At 52.7% G+C, this 23,592-nt stretch overlaps 1 protein-coding gene across 4 annotated transcripts in view; it reads left to right on the top strand.

The window, feature by feature from the left end:
- CRACD (capping protein inhibiting regulator of actin dynamics) overlaps positions 1–23,592 on the top strand; it is a 67,349-nt gene that overhangs the window by 36,362 nt on the left and 7,395 nt on the right. For 3 of the 4 annotated variants that reach the window (XM_054728898.1, XM_028143830.2, XM_054728906.1), the window contains 4 exons: positions 6,600–6,764; positions 9,841–9,909; positions 12,919–13,107; positions 14,117–16,940. In XM_054728898.1, the coding sequence (XP_054584873.1) occupies positions 6,600–6,764; positions 9,841–9,909; positions 12,919–13,107; positions 14,117–16,940 (3,247 nt within the window). Of the gene's footprint in view, positions 1–6,599; positions 6,765–9,840; positions 9,910–12,918; positions 13,108–14,116; positions 16,941–20,424; positions 20,562–23,592 lie in introns of those variants that run through there. The other variant, XM_054728909.1, reaches the window with a different exon arrangement.

The following is a 23,592-nucleotide window of genomic DNA, read 5'->3' as shown; positions in this document are numbered from 1 at the left end:
TGTAATACATAAAACATACAAATGTGTGTTAATCATCAGTTTATGTGGTTGGTAAGGCTTTTCTGGTCAAGAAGTTATATGTGGATGTTCAGTTGCATGGGGGTTGGGGCCCCTAACCCTGCGTTGTTCAAGGGTCAACTGTATAATAAAATAATTCTTCACCGAAAGTGGTTCAGCTCATGGGGACTCCGGGAAAAGCAAGGGAGTGAAGACACCTGGGATCTGACTATGTAGGTTTGCCTGATTGCTTAGGAGAATTCACTCACCTGACCGACGTGCCTAAGCAGGCACTTCTCTGAGACAGGGTGCCTGAAGGCGATCCAAATCATGAACAGGGGACTCTGGTGTGCTGGTTTCCCTCTGTCTGTAAGTCTGCAAGAGTGAGTGAGTGAGTGAGTGAGTGAGCAAAAAAAAAAGGGGGGGGGGGGGCGGGAGGTGGGGACAGCTGGCTTGAGTAGCTGCTGACAAGATGAAGCATTGTACTCAAATGTTCTTGTTTCTTGAAATGTTCTTGTTTCTACTGAACATGAGCTACGTATTTTGTGATCAGAGTTTGGTCACCTATTCCCCACACACGCTCAGCCGGACACAGCATATGGCAAGCAGGGAAATAGCCCCCACCCTGGCGCCACGCCCAGCTCGCCCAGGTCCTTATTCCTCCCGCCCACGGCCATCGTCCTGCCCAGCGGTACCCTGGGCCCTGCCTTCCGGTCCCGCCACTTCCTCACCGGGCTGCGTTCTTGGCTCTTGGTGGCTGGGCTCTCACACAGTTTATAGACTCGGAGGAAAAGTGACCTGTCGGTTCTCATCGAGGGAAGAGGGAAGGGTGATGGTGGCCAAAGAAAACCTTGACACCACCACCCTCCTCCCCTCTCCTTTTTACCTTTCCTTCTTGAAATATTGTGATTCCTGGAATATTATTCCTTAGCAGTTCTGAACCCTTGGCTTATCATCTCTGCTTTCCAAGAGAAGTGACTTACAGATTCCAGTCCACAAAACAGCTGTGTTTTATGAGGAGTTCTTTAAAACTTAGATAGTAGTTCTTCAAAACGTAGATAGTGTCTTAAGTGATACCTACTCTGCAACCTCACAGCACATGCCACTGCCCTGCCAAGAAGCGGACTTGGAGTTGTAAATGGTGTGGGATTCTACAGTATTGAAAAATGTAGAAACTCAGTAAAATATGTGACTGCCTATTCATCCTATGAGGCACAGTTTTAAAGAATCTGATCTCACAGTTAATAAAATGTAAAACAGCCAACTGCCCCGAAGCTACAATTCTATTAACACAGGAAGAGGAAGTGTAAGTAAAGTAAAATAACTATCTAATTTCCGTGCTCTCTTTTAATGACAGCTGCTCATATGAGGTTTTCTGTTGTATGGAATCACGAGCTTCCTTACAGCTCTATAGTTATATTTTTAAAAAATACAATAAAGGACTTTGCTCTTCGAGGAGGGAAATGGGGGGGGACCATTGTCATAGAAAATGTAATTGTTGGAGTGACATAAGATGTAACTGTATCACCCCCAAAAGACTGTGCTTTATTTTTCAGTCGACTAAGCAGTATGTTCCTGGTAAGTCATAGAAAATAGTAGTTAACTGTATTAAATTGCATGAATGCTTTGCATTTTTTCATGACAATGTTATGCTGGCACTGATGCTTAGTAAGCAGCATAAAAGACCACCCTTCCTAGGCTCCAGCATGGAATGAGGGTGTTTAGTTATGTCAGAGGCATGTATGTTTTTTTTTAATGTCTGAAACTGTCTTTGTGTATCTGCGTATGTTTATTTTAAAAAGAGAGAGACGAGTAATGGATAAACCTATTTGACAGTAAATGTCTTGGCAAGCTAATTAGCCTCCATTATTAAGACATTCTTTTGAAATTAGATTTTTCCTGGAATGCCATTAAAACAAAAGAAAACACATTTTTCTCTGGCATAAGAAACTTCCCAGCACTTGGAAACCCCCAGAGCAGCGCCTGTAATGAATGCATTTGGAAAGGTTGCCCTCTAGTGGCCACATGTAGTCATCTCAGCTAAAACTGTCCTATGTTGCACTGGGGGCAGTTAGTATCTCTACCGAGTACAGCATAAACCAGCCTACACTTTTCTGAATAAAGTGAATCGGCCACCTGCAAAAACTTCTGTGGTGAATGATTGAGTCACTGTTCGTCTGATGTAGCACGGAGTGGCTTTGTAAGCTCTGCCCTTCCTTGCATTTGGACTACAATGGCCTTGTTTCCTTCCTGCCGCTGCCAGAGCACAGATCAGAGAGGTACCTGCATATCTTAGATCAGACCAGGCTGTGAAGTATCTACCAACTAATGATAAAACTTCGGAACACTGCAGTCGAAGCCTGCAGACAGTTTGTAGGATTATACCACCGCTTTGTCAGCAAGGCTTAGGCCCATTGGTCCCCAAACTATTTAGCTCGGGAGGGAAAACCTCCATCCTCAGTAGCTACTATCTCCTGCTGAGCTGGATTCCATGTAAAAATGCCGAAGTGTCATCCGCGTGAGGATTCTGACACCTATCGAGGACGCAAGGAATAAACACCTGCTCTTAGCCACTTCTTCATAGAGCAGGCGTCTTTAAATCCGTATGCTTTCTTTTTTTTTTTTCTCCTTTTTTGCTTGTTTTAACTGTGGGAGTCTCCGTAGTTCGCTCAAGAAGACAGCAACTTCATTTTTCCTCCGCTTTATTCTTGCAGACATAGTCTGAAGAATGAAAAATCTGGGGGACTCTAAACACGGGCAGTGTGCGGGCTGCAGGATATGACATGCTTGGAATTCCCACACCATGAGAAAAGCCTCATCCATATGGATGTGCATTCCTATAGCATCATTCTCCGGCATTCCATATTACAACAAAATGGCCCCGTTTGAGTGAATAAAATATAGGCCCTTTTTGCTCACATTCCAGGCTCAACAGTAACACCATTCATAGCCACAAGCAGCATGGACTCAGGATAGGCACAGCTTTCCACTCTCCCCTCTGGCTATGATCGCAGTGTGTATAAGGGTCCATGGGTATTGGGGAGGTGGCGGGGGGGGGGGGAGGAGGGAGTGGTAGTAGTTTGTTGCCTGTAACTTAAGGGCAGGCTCGTCTTAGCAGTCCATTTTTCAGTGATTGCGTATATCAGTTTCTCTGTAACAATGCCTGAAGAGTGGGCAGAAATAGTCACCAAAAAAACAGCCACACTTAGCCCTCTATTCAATTCACACCACACCTAAGATTGCCAAGTAGGTTTTAGCAATCACGGTTTCAGTGTCAATAAGTCACAGTGTGGTGACAGCCCCGTCTCCGTCCGGTCAGCTGAAGGAAGCATATGGAGCAGGACCGCAGAGAAGGGAGAGAGTGCAGGTGCAGGAGCCTTGACCTCGAGAGCCTGAGGATCAGCCACCACGGCCTTGGACCCCAAGTCCTGCCTGGCCTTGGTCCCTAAGTCCTGCCTGGCCGTGGGTCTCATTTCTGACAGCTGCAGGGAGTGTCTGTGAAGAGACAGCCCTGGTCTGGGCAGGGAGGTTTGCCCTGTCCCTAAACGGTGGCCATCATTTCTTTGATGACCTGCGTCCTCACCTCCTCCAACCCCACTGCCTCCTCCTAGGCCCCCTAGCTACCAGCCTGCACTCATTTTCTCTGGAGGGAATTTGAATCAGCTGCTTTACGGAGATGCACATTGTCATGGACAAAGGCAACAGCATGTGTTTCTTCTGGCAGGATGAACATGTCGGTGACACATCAACCCTTTGATATCCGCACCCCCCCCCCCCCCAGCCTCAGCTGTGGTACCTGCAGTCAGGTGTGCAGCTCTTCCTGGGCCCTCGTCACTCCTTCTCTCCATGCATTTCCTCTGACCCTGCACCCTCCTCTCTGTTGGCCTCTTTTCTCTAACCTCCCACTGCATTTCCCAACACTGCTCTGTCCCTTTCCCAGCTTCGTCCTGTGGTCCTTATTTCTCTGTCCTGTTCTTACTCGGTTTGGGTTTTTATTTCCATTTTCTCTTTCCTTTCCCATTGGTAGCCATGATAGCCATCCCATCTTTGGGACGCTGTGATTACATTTTGCCATGTTCTTTTTTGTCTTCTAAGGATCAGGTGGACCAGCACCAGTATTCTAAAAGGGGCCCCAAGGTAGTAAAATATCGGCACATTCCTTCCTTTTTGTGATGGTGGCAAAAATCCCTACTAAATGGCATTATGCTGGTGGTGTTAGGCCAGGTTCTCCTTGCGAGCTGGTTACAGAATTATTCTTCCCGTTGTGAGCAGAAGAAATCCCCTCCTGTACTCCTCCAGGAGCCCTAGGGGACGGCAGAGCCTGCCAACTGGAGGTGTGTGTCTCGGGGGGTTAGAACCGTTGTCAACCTTGGCCAACACTCCTAGAGGAGGGATGACGGGTGAGCCCAAGGCTGGGCCAGGAGCCCCGCACACAGGAACCATTCCCTCCTCTTCTGCCCAGGTTCCCAGCCCTTTCCCACCGGGCAGCAGAGTGAGACGGCCGTGACTGTTAACCGTGTCTCTTTGTCTAACTCCATCGGCTGTTCAAATGTGCCTGCTTATTGATCTGCTCAGAGTAGATACTAACTGCCGCTTCCTGCTAAACTTGTTTTTGGAAGACACCCTTTTCAGCCTTCTCCTCCCCGAAACCCTTCCAGGCTGCTCAGGCTGTACTTCATTGGCTGGCCTCAGGCTTTGATATGTGCGCCTTCCCTGTGGGGTCGGGGGAGCCAGGCTCAGGTCAAATACACGTCCTGTCTTCCTGTGCTCCTGACTTGGCATGCTGGGGTGTGGGGAGGGGTGCCAGGCGGGGGGGGGGGGGCGGGGGGGAAGTCTTAGGCTCATTTTGTTCATGTCTCACCACCCATCGTGCAAGGCTGAGGGGGAGCTGGGCAGTGGAGGGTGGGTTTGGTACCCTGAGTTCAGAGGGAGAAGGGGCATTCCCTTGGAGGGGTTCTCAGCCAGGATACTTCAGTAAGGTATAAAAATGCGTGTTTTTATTCTTGCCCCCGTAAGAAGGAAGCGCGCTGTCAAATTTATAAGAACCAGTGGCGTGCAATGAAAATAACACCGAAAGCGGTTTTTGAAGACCTAGATTCAAATTCTTTTGGGGCCACTCATTCTTTCCATAAGCCGGGGCCAGTCACCTCTCCCTGCTGGACCTCTGATTTGTTGGCAAAGTGAGGGGTTGGACTGGATGATTGCTAAGGTTCTTTGCAGCTCTGTGGGGTTAAATATTAACCCAATTAAAGATAAAAATCAGATCACCTACTCTTTCTCTCTTTTTTTGAGGCATAAAAGGACTGTGAAACCCAAGTACCTAGATCTAGAGCAGCAGTTCTCAGCGGGAGGCGATCTTACCCCCCAGGGGACATAGGACAGCATCTGGAGACAGTGTGGGTTGTCTCTGCTGGGGAAAGAGGGATTGCTACTGGCATCTAGTGTCCAGAGGCCATGGGTGCTGCTAACCATCCCATCATGCACAGGGCAGCTCCCCACAGCAAAGAATTACTGGCCCAGAAGGTCGGTAGTGCCGAGGCTGAAACCCTGCTCTAGATGAAGGCAGTAAGTGGTCTGCACAGCACACTCGGTTCCGTGGCCTCCCAGACTGCCATGCTTACGGCTTTTTCTTCCTGAATGTCGTTCATTTTCTCTGCCAACGGCCCCTTAAATATGTCGCCCTTTCTTTAGCTATTGTGTTTATCTATTTTTTTCTTCAGGGAATATATTTCCCTTTCTCATCTGGCTTTTCTCTAATTCCACACGCTTACTATTTTTCTTCCTAATTTCTACCCCCCCCCCCCCCCCGTTGTCCCACCCCTTCTCCTCACCCTGTGAGCCACCACCCACTGGGATGCAGCCCCTCCCCGGTGCTTTCCTCCTGCCGACGTCTCTGTCCCTTCCCCACGTGGTGTCTTCTGGCCCCTGGTTCGCAGTGGGCAGCTGCAGCGAGGGCAAGGCAGAGGTCCTGGTGGCAGGACAGGATTCTGTCCCGCCCAGGGTTTCAGCATTGGCCACCGGAAGATGCGCTGGCCCTGGCATCTCCCTCACCTTGGCAGTGGTACCCACTGTGGCCAGAAGATGGCGTTCCAGCCGGTGAGGGAGGTGGCCCAAGTAGAGCTATTCAGGGGGACTGTGTCCAAAGGCGGCTGGCGGTCCCCTCGTTGCAGTCGCTAGGGTCTGGATTTCCCCCAGGGGTTCCTGCATTTCATGGAACCATTTTCTGTACAATTTTTATACTTTTAACAGACCTTTCCTATAAATTGATTTTGAGGTCCATCAAAAAAATTTTTGTCCTATGACACGTCTCCCAACTTTTGGTTCAGAAGTGGGGCTTTCTGCCCCCTGGAAGATGGACATCTCCATGACAGCGGGAGGCCGGATGCAAAAAGCGCATGGCTGGAAGGTGGGAAAGAAAAGGGACCGAGGCTGGGAACGCACTCGCTTACTGCAGGGCTGCCTCGGGGTCACGGGCGCCGCGTTTGGAGAGCAGCCCGCGGGCAGCACGTGCCCCGGGCCACCCGGGCGCGCGGGGAAGCTGGCTGCGGCTCCTGCGAGCTGTTCTCTGCCTCAGCACGTCTCTCTCTTGTGTTTCTCCCCAGCGACAGTTGGGCAAGAACATCAAGTTTGGGCAGCCGCCACCCCATGCCACTCCCATGAAGAGGGCAGACAGTGGGGAGGCTAGCCTCGAAGAGGACCCGTTCCCGGCCAGTCCCATGGAACCTGTGGCTCCGCAGGACGTCATCCTCTCCGACGCCGAGAACAAAGTGAGGCTCCGCCGGGCAGGGACGCGGCTGCTAATAACCCGGGAGGCCGCTGGGCCGTGGACAGGGGCAGCCGGTGACCCTGGGGTCTGCAGGGCAGGGGAAAGGGGGAGAGGCTTTGCTGTTGAGTGGCCCAGGGAGAGGACTTGGAGGGCAGGTGCCTTCATCTGCAGCGGGACCATCTTGGAGCAAGTTGGGGGCGGGAGAGGAAGCGGGGACATGCCCTTTGCACGTGCCCCTTGAGGCTCAGGTCTGGGGAGCCCCGCTGTGCCGTCTCCTCCTGCCATTGCTGTGCGCCCTCAGCACTTCGGCACAGCCGGGCCCTTCTGTGTCGACCTCTGCCCAACCGCTTTCTCTCCGTCCCTAAACATTGAGTTCCTTGAGGACAAAACTGCATCTTACACACCTCTGTCTCCCCAGTAATCATTGGTTAACTTGGACTAATGTAAAGGGAAGACAAGAAAGAAGTAGGTCAACAAGCCAGCACATCTCTTCCACACCAGCCTGAAGTCTCCTGAGTGTGGGAAGGAAGTCCCACGGGTCCAGCACTGCCCTCTGTGAATTTGATGGGGGGTTTTGTTGTTGTTACTCCTCATCGAAGGATATTTTTCTCATTGATTTTTGTAGAGAGAGTGGAAGGAAGGGAGAGAGACAGAGAGAGAGAAACATCAATGTGAGAGAGACACAATGATTGGTAGCCTCCCACACACGCCTCAACGGGGCCGGGGATCGGGCCTGCAACCAAGGTACATGCTCTTGACCAGAATCGAACCCTCAACCCTTCAGTCCTCGGGCTGACACTCTAACCACTGAGCCAAACCAGCGAGGGCTAAACTTGGTCTTTTGACACTGAAGAAAACCACCGTGAGCATATCCCGAAATGCGAGTCCTTCCCGCAGCAGGAGGGACACCCTCAGGCCTCTTTTGGGAGAAGGAGCTAGAGTAAGGAGTTCTCCAGGCAAAGCTCCGAGTCTTCCTGCCTTGAAGCATCCTCGCGCTCTGCCTCCACGGTGCCCGCAATGACGTTGAGTGTTATTAAAATGGGCATCCCCCCCACCAAGCCGTCTTGCTTGTTGTCAGCTAACATGGCCTACGGATAGGCAGAAAGATGAGCAATTTGCAGAGCAAAGTGCGGAAGGAAAGAAAAGGATGCGCCTGCCTGTTGCTCATCTCTGCCTGGGCCTGCCCTGATGGCTCCTGGCGCTCACACCTGTAGGTGGTGGGTGACGCAGGGATGGGCCCATTCCGCCCCCTATGGCCAGACGTGCCCTCTGCAGCCTCCAGTGCAGCAGCCGTCAGCCTCCAGGCAGGGGTTTCCCAAAGACACCAAGGGTCTCACTCACTGACAACCTGAGACATGCAAGGTGTGGAGCCCGGGGGAGAGGGAAGGTCATTTGTTCAGCCAGCGTCTGTCCCAGCTGCGGTCTCACAGAGGTGAACGAGGTTAGACAGGGCGCTGCCCCAGTAGTTTATGTTGTAATGAGAGTCAGATAACATACAAGTTAACAAAGATAAATATAATAATTTCAGCCCTAGTTGGTTCAGCTCAGTGGATAGTGTTGGCCTGCGGACCAAAGTTGTCCCAGGTTCAGTTCTGGTCAAGGGCATGTACCTCAGTTGCAGGCTCCTCCCCAGGCCCTGGTCAGGGTGCGTGCAGGAGGCAACCTATCAATGTTTCTCTCACATCGATATTTCTCTCCATCTTTCCCTCTCTCTTCCATTCTCTCTAAAAATCAATGGGAAAATACCCTCAGGTGAGGATTAAAAAAAAAAAACACCAATGAAATAGTTAATTATATATATATATAATAATCATATATATATATAATTTCAGATCAAGAAAAATGAAATAAAACATGTGATGGAAAAGGAGTGACTTGCCGAAACCAGTTTGGCTCAGTGGATAGAGCATCGGCCTGTGGACTCAAGGGTCCCAGGTTCGATTCCGGTCAAGAGCATGTACCTTGGTTGCGGGCACATCCCCAGTAGGGGGTGTGCAAGAGGCAGCTGATCGATGTTTCTCTCTCATCGATGTTTCTAACTCTCTATCCCTCTCTCTTCCTCTCTGTAAAAAATCAATAAAATATATTTTAAAAAAAAGAAAGAAAAGGAGTGACTTGTTGAAAGATGAGGTCAGCACTGCCCAGAGCAAACCAGGACGTGCTCTAGGCAGAGGGAGCAGCAAGGCTGAGGCCCAGAGAAGGGGCTGAGCTTGTCCTGAGGAGGAGGCCAGGGCGGCTGCTGGGCTCTGGGGGGCGATGGAGGGGAGCGCGTGGTCCAGGGGCCGGATCCTGCAGACCATGGGAAATGGGAGAACTATAAAATAGGGAGTCTCTGAGTAATTTGGAGCAGGGAAGTGACATAATCTGATTTGTGTTTTCTAAAGATGCTTCTAAGTGTGGTGCAGAAAACAGACTGAGGTAGGGCAGGCTGACAGTACCGCTCTGGAAGGGACAAGAGACCCTTTTGTAAATGTTGAGGATACTAGATAGAAGGTGTGGCGGGCCACCAGGAGGGTGCAGGTGCCGGACCTGAGGGTGTGCCCAGGGCAGGCCCACGCCACGGGCGGGAATCTCCAGCCATTTTCGTTTCCTTCCTTCTTTCCCGAGTTGTTTCTCCTCCTCTGGTCATTCACCTTCTCGGCTCAGCCCTTTGGGTGTGGCACTGGTAGGGCCTCTTTCCTTCTCATAGAGAAGGGGAGGGGGGCTTAGCAGGTGAAGGGGGTGGGAGGCCAGCAAAGCCAAAGCTCTGAGGTTGGAGCCCTGCCTCCCAGGCGCCGTGGCTATAGGGCAGCCCCCGGGGCCTCCCAGCTGCGGGGGACATCAGGGACTGAGGTTGGAGACGGCCCAGCTGGTATCTTGTTGGGCTCGGAGGAGGGGAGAGCACACTGTGGGCCTCAGGAGCCCTGTGGAGTCTGGACATTAGCAAAGTGCCCACCGTGACCCCTGCAGCTCTTTGAAGGCAGCTGCGCCCCTGTGTGGAGGAGGGGGCGGCCCTTCCAAGCACAGACAGTGTCTGGTTGGCTGCCCAAAACTTCCTGTTCTGGCGTGTGACTTAGGCGCTCTCTTTACCGTTTCAGTCTAGTGACACGCCAAGTTCTCCGAGTCCTCCGAATCCGCCTGGAGCCAGAAGTGAGATGGAAGATAAGGTAATAATGATTTGAGCTTACATAGTTAATCCCCCTCCTTTCATTCCCCCACAATTTTCTGCCTCATTTTCCCATTCATCAATGATGCCTTCATCCATTACTTTGAATTTCTCTCAACTCCAACCAGTGGTAGATAGTGGAGCGTCTGTTTCCATGGCAATGCACTTGCTGGAGCTGAAACCTGCTCTGACAAACAGCCACCTGCCCAGCATGCCTGCGTTTGGATCCCTAGACGTTGGTAGTTTTCCTAAATGTATGATGTACCTTAAGACTCCGCTAAGTAGTTGAAGAAGACACTCCTGAAGGTACCCCAGTCTCTAAGGAAATAAGTCTCCTATTTAGAGATGTTTTTTTAACTTTTCTGTGTGCCATTGAAAGCTGCGTCTCCACCTGCAGGGGTCCAGGGAGCCCTGGGGAGCCTCTCCTGTAGAGGCCAGTCCGCTCTCATGAGGACTGTTCACCCACGCAGGGTGCGGGTGCCCTCCCGGGCCTGGCAGCTCAGTGAGAAGAGTATGTCCCGGGTTTTCTGAAGGAGGCGGCCCAAGGCAACGCCACCACCCAGACGGTGAAGAGGCCCAGCTGGAATAACTACAAACCAAACTTCGCATTTAAGTCTCAGCCTCTAGCCCTAGCCAGTTCGGCTCAGTGGATAGGGTGTCAACCTGTGGACCAAAGGGTCCCGGGTTTGATTCCGGTCAAGGGCACGTACCCTGGTTGCAGGCTCCTCCCCAGCCTGGGCCCTGGTTGGGGCGTGTGCAGGATGCAACCGGTCAATGTGTTTCTCTCACATCGGTGTTTCTCTCTGTCTATCCCTCTCTCTTCCACTCTCTCTAAAAGATCAATGGGAAAATATCCTTGGGTGAGGATTAACAAACAAAAAAAATGAACAAAACAAAAAAATCTCAGCCTCTAGGGCTAACCTATGTCTTCAATCTGTCACATTTCATTCGAACTCCTTGCACTCATGCATCTATTAGGTTATGGAAATAAATGTTTAATTCATCTCTTTTCTTTTTAAAAAAATATATTTTTATTGATTTCAGAGAGGAAGGGAGAGGAAGAGAGAAATTGAAACATCAATGAGAGAGAATCACTGATCGGCTGCCTCCTGCACGCCCCCACACTGGGGATCGAGCCCGCAACCAGGGCATGTGCCCTAACCGGAATTGAACCGTGACCTCCTGGTTTATAGGTCAATGCTCAACCACTCAGCCACGCCGTTTGGGCTAATTCATCTCTTTTCAACAGTAGTTCAGGATATGATATGTATTATAAAGATAACTATAAGTAAGTAAAAGCTAGGAGACCCAAGGCTGGAATTATTTTTCCTTACGTCTGTGCTCGTCATAAATTATTTACTGAGCATCCCTTTTGCTCTTGGAGCTAGCTTGGTGCTTCAGCTTTCATGTGTAAATATGGAAGGTGACTGCAAAAAGCAAAACCCTTGGCTAAACCCCACTGACCTTGCACTTAAGAGCTGGGTCACAGTCAGGGGCATCGTGGCCCCCTCTTGCTCTGTGCCTGAGAGCTGCAGGCTCAGCCAGTGGCTGTGAGCGCCCTCTGCTGCACGTTGGGGTGGAGTGTGGTGTGGCCAGGAGCCCTTCTGTGGCTGCCTACTGTGGCCTCTGGGTTCAGGCTGAGCCACAGTCTCTCTAAGTCTGTGCAGTGCACCTGTGGTCCTTACGTGATGGCGTCTGCGTTACAGACTGCAAGCAAGCGGTGCCACAACTCATCCTTTGAAGAATTGCCCTCTCCCTGGCATGTTCCGAGTTTCTGCTCCTCCCTTTAGCTTCTCAGGGCCCTCAGTGCTCTGTGACTTTGGAGTGATGGTGCTAACCCAGTTTTGTGGGTGAGAAATTTCATGCCCTCGCCAGAGATGTTATTGTTCCTTCATCCCTTCAATAAATATTTATTGAGCCCTTGCCAAATGAGATTTGCTACTCGGGCATAAAGTGGGCTGATACGAAGATGAAAAAGACACCTTCCCTGCTAAGGTAGGAGAGGAGGTGTGTTCGTACAGGGTCAGAGGTAGTGGGAACGCTCTTAGGGTAACAGTTCTTCGTCTAGAGATGAGCTTGTCCAGGGCTCAGCAAGCTACTTATTTTAGACTTTGTGGCCAGAAGGTCCAACTACGAGACTCTCCGTTCTGTTCGGACAATGCTGATGGGCGTGGCTGTGTGCCAGCAAAACTTCACCAAAACAGGCTGCGGGCCGGACGCAGGTTTTGTCAGCCCCTCCTCTAATCGACATATTATTCGGAGTAGGAAACTTAGCCCCTGAAAGGTTAAATGAGCATTACAGGGTCATGCAGATAGCACTGGCAGAGCCAGCAGTTAACGTCCTGTCTTTATGCCAGGAGCATTGCTCATTTCACGGTCCCAGTGAGACCCCTTTGCTCGCCAGCGTTCCCTGGGCCTGGGCCAGGCTGGGCGAGGCGCGGGCACCAACAAGTGCTTCCCTCCCCGGATTCCCTGCAGGTTGCTTTCTGATCCGGACTGAATATATATATATATATATATATATATATATATATATATTTTTTTTTTAACATATATATTTTTATTGATTTCAGAGAGGGAGAGAGAGATAGAAACATCAATGATGAGAGAGAATCATTGATCGGCTGCCTCCTGCACGCCCCTCACTGGGGATCGAACCCACAACCCGGGCATGTGCCCTTGACTGGAACCGAACCCAGGACCCCTCAGTCTGCAGGCCGACGCTCTGTCCATTGAGCCGAACCAGCCAGGGCTGATTATATATTTTAAAAAATACATTTTATTGATTTTTTACAGAGAGGAAGGGAGAAGGATAGAGAGCTAGAAACATCGATGAGAGAGAAACATCGACCAGCTGCCTCCTGCACACCCCCTACTGGGGATGTGCCCGCAACCAATGTACATGCCCTTGACCGGGATCGAACCTGGGACCTTTCAGTCTGCAGACCGACGCTCTATCCACTGAGCCAAACCGGTTTCGGCTGATTATATATTTTAATCTCCACCACAGGCAGCTCCAGCTAAACCATCTCGGCCCAAAAGGCACTTCTCTTCTGCTGGCACCATCGAAAGTGTCAACCTGGATGCCATCCCCTTGGCCATCGCCCGCTTGGACAACAGTGCCGCCAAGCACAAACTGTCCGTTAAGCCAAAAAACCAGAGGGTGTCAAAGAAGCACAGGCGACTTGGACTTGCCGGGGTAGGTAGAGCCCATCCTAGCTGACCGGGCAGCTGCCCTTGCTTGCTGGGCACTAACCCTGCCAACGGGGTGGTGGGGTGGGGGACCTGTAGGAGGGGCCGGGTCTCTCCCCAGCAGGGACGGAGTGTGGGGAGCAGGCCCGTTTACCTTCCCCCGCCCTGTCTGACCTGGTGCCCCACAGCGGGGGCTGCTGCGCGTCTGCTTTGCAGCAGAAAGGGCCCCGCTTTCCTCTGCCATGGTTTAGCCAAAGGTCCTTCGGTTTGATTGGGGCGGACTTCCAAGGCACAAGTTTCAGGGGACATAGACGAAGTGTAAATCTAACTTCTTTTCTCTTCTTTCCGATGCTGGACTATTGGTTTTCCTACGATGATTCACATTAAGAACAAGGAATCTGAGAATGACAAACAAAGGGAGTAAACATAAAGTTCTCCGCCACCCCCACCATCTACTCTTGGCACGGCCGCCTGCGTTTACCTGTCTCTATGCTTAGAACTGCCCCTCCTTTTTTTCTCTTTTACCCATCACACACATTCTTATTGAGCACCTACTATGCACACGGACTTAGGCCCCGGTGATAACACAGCAGGATACAAAACAGACAAAAATCCCTTCCCTTACAGAGCTCCCGGAGCTTACATTCTGGGGAACTCAAGGGAACCCCTGGAGAAATGACCAAGTTTTGAGCCCAAAAACAAGCCCTCTGAGCAGTAGCAAAAGGGACTTCCTACTGTTTACGTGAGAAAGGAGCAGGGAAGACCCTCAAGAGTCACCTAGAGGCAGGGCCCTGCTGCGTTCCCGGACCCCGTGTCCGGAAAAGCAAAGGCTCCCTTTTGCCACAGTCCTAGGGCAGGAGGTCAAGGGACAGGGCTCCCAGGGGCCACGCCAGGGCATTTAAAAGTCTGTCCCCCAAACCAGGAGAGTAAGAGGGCCACCGGCACGGTGACTAGGAGGAGGCATGGTTCCCTGTGCACCAGGAGGAAGCTAATTCTGTTTCCCTTGCCAACGTCAGGCTCGACCCGAGGAACCAGGGGGCCTTCGGAGCCAGCTGCCCCTGGACCAGAACGGACACCCTGGAGAAGACAAGCTGACGTGGCACGAGGAGGAGCCCGAGCCTCTGGGCGCCGAGGAAGAGCAGAGACGCCAGGAGGAATACTGGCGAGAACTGGAGGCCAAGTGCAAGCGGCAGAAGGCGGAGGCAGCCGAGAGGAGGCGCCTGGAGGAGCAGAGGCTCCGGGCCCTGGAGCGGCGGCTTTGGGAAGAGAACCGCAGGCAGGAGCTCCTGGAGGAGGAAGGGGAGGAAGAAGGAGAGGAAGAGGAGGGAGAGGAGGGCGAACCACAGCCAGGGGCAGGGAAGAGGCAGTGCACCGAGGAAAGGCGGCGGCTGGACGAGCAAGGTGGCCCAGCCCCGGAGTGCAGGGAGCCAGAGGAAGGCGGGCGCCGGGGAGCCGGGCAGCAGGAGCCCCTGGGGGAGGAGGCTGAGCGGCTGCAGAGCCTCGAGCACCTGGAGCTGGAGGCGCGGAGCAGACAGGAGGAGGCCGAGAAGCGGCGGCAGGAAGAAGAGGAGAGAGAGTGGAAGGAACTCAGGAGACAGGAGGAGCTGGAGGCGCAGAGGCGGCAGGAAGCCGAGAAGCAGCGGTTGGAGGACGAGGAGAGGAAGAGGCGGGAGGAGGAGGAGGAGGAGGAGCAGAGGCTGCGGGAGGACGAGGAGAGGAAGAGGCGGGAGGAGGAGGAGGAGGAGCAGAGGCTGCGGGAGGACGAGGAGAAGAAGAGGCGGGAAGAGGAGGAGGCGCAGAGGCAGCGGGAGGAAGAGGAGAACCGGATGAAGGAGCTCAGAAGGCGGGAAGAGGAGGAGGCCCAGAGGAGGGAAGAGCTGAGGAAGAGGCAGGAGGATGTGGAGGCGCAGCGGCGGCAGGAAGCGGAGAAGGAGCCCCCGGGAGCACGGAGAGGGGAGGAGAGCGGGTTGGAGACTGACCGTGCAGAGGGCCCAGAGCCCCCGGAACCTGGGAAGCAAAGAGAAGACGCCCAGGAACCAAGGGTCTGCGAGAAGCAGGGTCCCGAGGCCGAGCCCTCCGGAGAGCCGCGGGGGAAGCGGGGCGATGTTCGTGGGCAGGATGGTGGTGCAGGCCCGGGACAGAGGGAAGAAACCAGCACCCCGCCTCCCCAGAAACCAGAGGGGTGTGTGGGGGAGAGGCCGGCCCCGGAGAGAGACCGCAGGGTGGAGGAGCTGAGGTGGCAGGAGGTGGAGGAGAGGCAGACCATGCCCAGGCCCTACACCTTCCAGGTGTCCTCGGGAGGGAAGCAGATCCTCTTCCCCAAGGTCAACCTGAGCCCAGTGACACCCACGAAAGACGCAGGGCTGGCGTCCGCCCCCCACCAGCCAAAGGCCCCCCGAGCCGGCCCTGCCCCGCACGCGCTGCCCTCGTCCCTGAGCATCCCGCACACGGCCATCCTGGTCACCGGCGCCCAGCTGTGCGGCCCCGCCGTCAACCTGAGCCAGATCAAGGACACGGCGTGCAAGTCTCTGCTGGGCTTGTCGGAAGAAAGGAAGCCCGGGGATGCCCCGGCCCTGGAGAGCCCGCCCCGGGCCCCGGCCGACCCCCGGGCCAGCAGCGGGAGGGCCCGGCCCCCGCAGGAGTCGGCGAGCAGCGCCAGCGCGGCTGCCCTGGCCGAGTGGGCCTCCATCCGCTCCCGCATCCTGAAGAGCGCAGAGGGCGACCCGCGCGGCAGGAGAGACCCGCCTCCGCCCGGGGACGAGCCCGCGCCCAGGGGCCGCTGTGATTCCCGGGGGAACCTCCGGAGGACCCCGCCAGGAAATGCGAAGTTCTCCATCATGCCCGCCTGGCAGAAGTTCTCCGATGGGGGCACAGAGGCCTCCAAACAGAGCGCTGAAAGCATGAGGAAAAGACCGGGGCCGGGAGCCAGCGAGCAGGCGGCGCCCCCGCCCCTGGCGGCTGCTGATAGCGAGGAGCCTCAGAAAGGCCCGGAGAGTCTGGGGGTGCACCAGGAGCCAACAGACACCACCGAGGGCTGCAAGTTTGCCAAAGACCTCCCATCGTTCCTTGTTCCCAGCCCTCCTTACCCTCCGCAGAAAGCGGTGGCCCACGCGGAGCCCGGGACCGGGTCGGGCAGTGAGGCCGCCAGTGGCAAGGGAAGGCCGGACCCGGTGATGCCAGGCGGGGAGGAAAAAGCCTCCCCTTTCGGGATCAAGTTGAGAAGGACCAACTACTCCTTGCGCTTCCACTGCGACCAGCAGGCAGAACAGAAGAAGAAGAAGAGGAACAGCAGCGCCGGGGACAGGGCCGAGGGGGCGCCCCCGGCACCAGAGGGCACGGGTGGAGAGAAGGAGGCAGAGGGTGTGGCCCTTAAGCACGGCCCATCCCTCCCCGCAGAGAGCAAGCAAGGCCCAGGCACCTGGAAGGACTCCGCTGTCAGCCCCTCCAGCCCCCCTCCCACCGCCCAGCCTGGACCCCCACCCGTCAGCAGCCAGACCCCGGCCCCAGAGCACGCCAAGGCAGCAAGCAGGATGCCCGTGGCGCAGAAGCCAGCCCTGGCGCCCAAGCCCTCCGGGCAGACCCCCCCGGCCTCCCCACTCTGCAAACTGAGCAGGCCCTACCTGGTAGAGCTGCTGGCTCGGCGGCCGGGGAAGCCTGACCCGGAGCCCAGCGAGCTGAGCAAGGAGGGCCAGGAGAGCCGCGAGCCTGGGCCGCCCTCACCACCGCCTCCCAGGAGGGAAGAGAAGGAAGAGGTGGAAACAGAGAGGAACGCTGCTTCTCCTGCTCGGTCTGCGGCCCCACAAGAGAAGCCTTGCCCAGCGCTCGAGGCCGGGAGGAAAGGTACGTAGCCGTCGGCGGGGGCACTGCCTCTGTCCAGCGCGTTGTCCACGGCACCCCCAAAGCCAGGCTGCCCCCGGCGGGAAGCAGCCAGTGGAGTTGCAGCAGTTCCCTTCATTAGAAGCCCATGTGCCACTCCTGGAGGGAGGGAATCCTAGTGAGGCCCTTTACTTTTGTGGAAAGGAAACCGTTTGTGGCCCAAAGCTTTTTTGAAAGAAAGTTTATTGAGCCGCGTGCTGCCTGGAAAAGGGACCAGGGCCTGGGGCAAGCAGTCTGAACCGCCAGCAATGAAATACCCTAAGGAAGGAAGGTGCCAGTCACTGGGGGGGGGGGGGGGGGTGAGGGTAAAGACTGGGCTTGCCTAGACCAGCGACGGCTCCGTCTCCGGGCGGTAGCAATAGCACAGGGCCAGGTGGAGAAGACAGGCATGTCTGGAGCTTTTCATGTCCCGGGTGCGGGGAAGAACGCGGTGAGTGGTTCTGAAAGGGTTCCCCTTGGCCATGGGTAAGGTGGGAAGGGGAAGCGGAGACCGTCCTGGGATAGGTGCGGGTTCCTGAGGAAGGACTGCAGTCACGCCTCCTTTCTCCAACACCTCCCGTCTTGAACAATTCGATTCCCAACCAAGCTACTCACAGAAAAACAATGTCGGTTGTCGTACCAAACTTGGGTTTTTGACCCGACAGCCCTTTCACGCTGATACTTCAGCATGACAAAAAGCGTCTCTCGGGCAACAAACAAAGGAGAGAGTGCGTTTGTAGCTGGTGAAATCGATGATTAGCACAATCTTAAAAGATAGAGAGACCCTCAAAGGTGCAGATGTTGCTAGGGGTGTGAAAGAAGCAAAGGTCACAGGCAACTGAAGAGGTAGTGACGGCATTTCCGAGGCAGTGATATGTGCACCAGCAAAGATAACTCTGCCTTCTGACCTGAAGACATCCCTGGAATGAGTGCTGAAAGCGATTTCTTTAAGGCCAGGAGCAGGTGGTTCAATAAACCCAAGAAGTGTTTGCTTATAGGTTAAACAGTACATTAGACATGTACTGTATATAAGAAAGGTTAAAACAGAATCATTTGGGGGGTCTGGAATGGATTAATTCAATTTACATTATTTCTTAAAAAATGGGCGGGGGGGATGATTTAGTGTTTGAACAAATCGCTTCTTGAACAGCCTTCCGGAACTAATTAAGTTTGAGAACCGAGGTTCCACTGCATTTGCTACTTCCGGATCGTCTGTGGGACAACAGTCCAGACGCTCGTGCGTAAGCAAGCTGTGCTGGCGTCTGGGCCGTCCGCCAGGTCCCTCAGATAAACGCTGAAATGGCCATCTGGGAGCTGAGGCGAAGCTGAGGCGTCCACTCAGGCCTGGAGGCAGGCTTTTGTTTCTGCCAACACTCATCAGCTGGTGGGCCTCCCTTTCCTCTCTCCCCCCTGTTCTGGCCCACCGTAAGTTCATTTAGGACACTCCCCAATTCTTCTCATCACTTTCCCACTCTTCTTTACCATTTTGGAAATCCGAACTGGTTCTGCTATGTATCTGGGGCTCACGCCCACTCATATTTACTTAACACAAGCTAAAGGTGCCCACGGCAATGAAATACCCTAATGAATGAAGGTGCCCCGTCACTGGGAGGGGCAGTGAGGGTGAAGACTGGGCTTGCCTAGACCCGTGGTCGGCAAACCGCGGCTCGCGAGCCACATGCGGCTCTTTGGCCCCTTGAGTGTGGCTCTTCCACAAAATACCACGGCCTGGGCGAGTCTATTTTGAAGAAGTGGCGTTAGAAGAAGTTTAAGTTTTAAAAAATTTGGCTCTCAAAAGAAATTCCAATCGTTGTACTGTTGATATTTGGCTCAGTTGGCTAATGAGTTTGCCGACCACTGGCCTAGACCAGCGACTGCTCTGTCTCTGGGCACAGTCGGCAGGTAGGGGGCTTCCCGCAGCTCCGGCCTAGGGGGCCTCTGTGTGAGTAACTGGCTGGGGGTCAGGCTTATGCAGAATGCTCTACAAAGGCACCCCCACGCCACCAGCTTGCCGCTGGGGAGCCCTCCAATAAAGAAATTGTACCTGTGGACGAGGACAGTGCGGGATCGCGGGGGCCTGGGGTGGGGTGGCAACCAGGTGGAGGGGAGCTATGGGCGGGGCGGGGAACCTCTGTAATAATCTGAACAATGAAGATTTAAGAAAAGAAGTTGTAGAGCCACCCTCACTCCTGGCTGCCCCTCCTGGCTCTTCATACCGGATGTTTGGGACCGCTCCCTGGCCCCTCGGATTGGCTTTGGGGCCCCTGGGAGCCTTTACCTGGTCGCTCTCACTTCTGTTTCGCAGAGTAGGCCAAGTGCGGCCGTAGCCCAGAGTCTCTCACAGCTCAGAGACATTCTCCTCTGAGGTGCTTCAGGGAGGGATTGGTTTTATTTCTTCTGTTTCATTGCTTAGGGTTCGGGTGGTTCTGGCAGAGAAAAGAGCCTGTGTCCTGATGGGTATTGGCTTGGCTGCTCACCCTGCCATCCCATTTAACCTACACTTGCCCGGTTTCCTGGACCGGCAGCTTCCAGACCATTTCTCCCTAATGGTTTCTGTCTGTTGTCTGTCCTGACAGCGAGGAGCCCGTTTTCAGCCTTTGGTTTTCCTTTCAGCCTCTGCACTGGGCCCTGGGGAGATAGCCAGAGTGAGTGAGTCCCTGCGAGCCCGTTAAGAAAGGTCCCTTAGCTGGACGCAAGCCCCGTTGGCTTTCAGAGCTAGGTATTTTGGGGGCCTTGTCTCTCAGGCAGAAGCCTTAGAATTTGGGGCACCAAATGTAGGGTCCAGGCCCCCCCCCCCTCCCCCCAGGTTGTGAGTTGCAATGCCTGGGGTGGGATTTATGGTGAGATTGTGTCTCAGCCTCTCCTATTCATTTGCCCAATGTGTAGGCGTCACTCAACTAGTTTCTGGATTTCAGTCAGAGGGAGTTGTTCTGTATGTGGCTGCAGACTCGGTATGTCTGTGGGAGGAGGAGGTTCGGGACCCTATGTCACCATCCTGAACCAGAACACCCATTTTTAGTGAGTGTTTTTTAAAATACGTTTTATTTATTTTTAAAGAGAGAGAGAGAGAGAGATAGAAACGTCGATGAGAGAGAATCATCCATCTGCTGCCTCCTGCACGCCTGCTACTGGGGATAGAGCCCCCAACCCGGGCATGTTCCCTGACCCGGAATGGAGCCTCCAGCCTCAACCACTGAGCCATACCGGCCAGGCCCCCATTTTTAGTTTTGACATTAGCTTTTGCCCTGGTAACTTTTGTCGTCATCAAAGCCCCTCTCACAGCCTGGCCTGCTCCAGCACACTCTTATCTTCTCCCCCCAAAAATAATGCTCCAGCGCGGCATCTTTCTCTTACACTTCTCCCTTGGGTTAGAATTTTCTACCAAAAGCTATTCCTGCCCGTTTTCCTTATCAGTATCCGGATTCTAGGTTGTCGGACTCCACTAATTGACTTTTTCTTTATTTGGTAGAAAAGAAGCATGAAAACAAGGACCATGTGCCTTGTGAATGGTTGCTGCCTAAAGACTTTCCTGTCTGACTCTAGACCAGGGCTGACCAAATTTGTTTGACTAAACACCCCACTGGAATAAATTGCCTGGACCTCCAATTTCTTTGTTAACTGTGTCCATGTTAAAACCCCTGGAGCGCCATCTATGCACTTAGGGTGCAGTGCACTGAAGCAGTAGCGGGCGTAAATCCATACTGCCAATCGTGGCATTACCTTTTCTTTCTTTGGCCAACTTCTCGTCAGATCTGATTTCTTCGTAAAGTGGCAGGCAAAGAGCTTGTCAGCTCTGCTGTGGCCTTATGCTGGCATTATTGGAAGTATAGTCAATCTGTGGTCTGTTTGCAGGAACTGCCCATTTCATAAAGGATCGTTTAGATCAAAGGAGATTGGTAAACTTACCTAACCGCTGAACCTCACAGTATGCTAAAAGCAAAGCCAGCGAGGACGGGATTGCTGGTTCTCGTCCGAGCGCTCCCAGCTCCCCTCCGAGTCTCTGCACATGCCCTTTGCTGTACCTGGCCTTCCGATCTATGGGCTGAGTGAGAATGTCAATGCCAGTCTAAGCATCAAATATTAGCAAAGCTCCATTTCGCTTTTATTTTTAGATTTTTAAAGACAGAGAAATAGAAATTCTAAGCTTTTCCCCCTTTACCCCCAGTGAATGGCCTTGCACATCCCCTAGGGCACACACCCCCTTTTTGTTTGAGACCACTGCTTTAGAAAGAGGTTTCTATTCCTGGGACGGAGGCCAGCAAGGACCAATACCAAGGTGAAGTCACTGGGGGTGGCAGGGGGGCAGTGACTCTGAACCCAACCTGATGGGAATTAAAATAACAATGATCAACCCCCCCTCCCCCCCATGTTTCTCCTCTAACACTTTGATTACAGATACCATCTCATTCGGAAACTCCCAGCCCCTGGTGGCAGGTAGAACAGACAGTAACTGGCCTTTTCTCCAAGCACTGACCCTGGGGAGCAGTGATTAGAACCCCGTAAATGCCAGGAGGTACCTGCGTGTCTCCCCGGGACCTGAAGGAAGGAACTTAAGTGGACTGAGGTTCTGCTTGTCCACTGAGTTTGGAATGAGAGAGAATAGGTTTAAACATTGCAACAAAATGAACTTTTAATTCGATATTCTGAACACCATCCCCCCCCGCCCCCCGACCAAAATGGTTATGTGATTAACAAAGAACATCTCTATCTTTCAAAACCTTGAATGAAATAAGTGATTTTACGGTTTCGGAAGATTTCGGCGGTCATCCTTTGTGCTTATCATTTACACAGTGTTTTTATTTATACCGTCCAGCAGCCTCACGGCACATGTAGAGGTAGACAGTCTCAGCTCGATTTTACCGATGGCGACACCACATCTGAGAAGTCCGGTGACTTGCCTGCTGCCCTCAGTGGTAAAGCCAGGATGGGGAGGAGCTCTCTCCCGGGCACAGTGCTCTTCCCGGTAACCCGGGACCGCCTCCGGGGACGCTCACCTGGCCTTTGTAAAATGCTGTTAGCCTTTAAAAATGTTTCTCATTCTGTCCTCATGTTACTTCTTGGACCTTACTCATATATTTGTTCAAAACAACATTGTTTAACAACGCTGTAGGGCCCTAGCCGGTTTGGCTCAGTGGATGGAGCGTCGGCCTGCGGACTGAAGGGTCCCAGGTTCGATTCCGGGCAGGGGCATGTGCCTTGGTTGCGAGCACATCCTCAGTGGGGAGTGTGCAGGAGGCAGCTGATCGATGTTTCTCTCTCATTGATGTTTCTAGCTCTCTATCCCTCTCCTCTCCTCTCTGTAAAAAAAAAAAAACACCAATAAAATATATATTTTTTAAAATGCCGTAGGATTTAGCAAAGCCTTCTTGTCTTGTTCCTTTACTTGCAGTTCTTTTAAACCTGATCTATGATTCTCATTTTTCCCTGCATCTCTTGGATAATATTTTGGGCACAGTTCTTTCAGCCACTTTAGAAAACAATTTTTATTGTGGTCCAAGTGCGTAACATAAAATTGACCGTCTTTTCTCAGTGTGCAGTTCAGGAGTCTTAAGCATATTCACATTGTGTACAGCCAATTTTTCATCTTGCAAAACTGAAACTCTGTAAGCATTAAACACCTGCCCTCGGCCAGCCCATCATTCAACTTCCTGTTTCTATGACAGACTACTCTCGAGGCATCACATAAGTGGAATGATATGGTCTTGTCTTTTTTGGTGACCGGCTTATTTCACTTAGTACAGTGTCTTCAAGGTTCATCCACGTAGCACATGACAGGATTTCCTTCCTTTCTAAGGCTGAATGACCTGCCCTTGTGTGTATATGCCACGCTTGGTTTATCCATTCACCTGTCCATGGACACTTAGGTTGCTTGCTCCTCTTGGCTTGTGACTAGTGCTGCTCGGACCATGGGTGTGCGGGTATCCCCTTGAGATGCTGCTTTCAGGACTTTTGGATAAATGCCCAGAAATGGAATTGCCGGATTCTATGGTAGTTCTATTTTTAACTTTTTTAAGGACCACCTACTGTTTTTCACACCAGCTGTACCATTTTACATTCCCACCAACAGGGCACAGAATCCTAATTTTCCACATTCTCGCCAACACTTGTGATTTTCTGTTGTTTTTTTACAGTCGCCGTCCTAATGGGTGCGAGGTGATATGCTCATTGCTCGTTGTGGTTTTGCTTTGCTTTTCCCTAGTAATTAGTGATGTTGGACATCTTTTCATATGCTTGTTGGTCATTTGTATGTCTTCTTAAGAGAAATGTCTATTCAAGTCCTTTGTTCACTTTTAATTGGGTATTTTGGTTTTTTGTTGTTAAGCGGTTGGAGTTCTTCCTATAGTTTCTGTCACTTTTTGAAAAGAAAACGTCCCCTAGGCACTTTCAGTAACAACTGTCTCATGTTAGTAATTAATATGTCCCCTCTAGTGTCATAATCAGAACTCCACACACTTTTCAAATTGAAGTGTCTCCCTTCTTAGAGGAGTTAAGTAGCTTTCCTAAAATCCCAAAAGGTCAAACCCAGGTCTGCTCAGTTCCAGAGCCCAACCTCAGCTACCACCATCTGTGAAGTGTGTTTACCCCAGTTGCACAGGCAAGACAGTCAATGTAAGGAAACATAGGAGGGCACTGGGCC

Source organism: Eptesicus fuscus, chromosome 2 (assembly GCF_027574615.1).
Source record: "Eptesicus fuscus isolate TK198812 chromosome 2, DD_ASM_mEF_20220401, whole genome shotgun sequence".
Taxonomy (NCBI): domain Eukaryota; kingdom Metazoa; phylum Chordata; class Mammalia; order Chiroptera; family Vespertilionidae; genus Eptesicus; species Eptesicus fuscus.
This window is presented reverse-complemented; position numbering and strand designations above follow the sequence as displayed.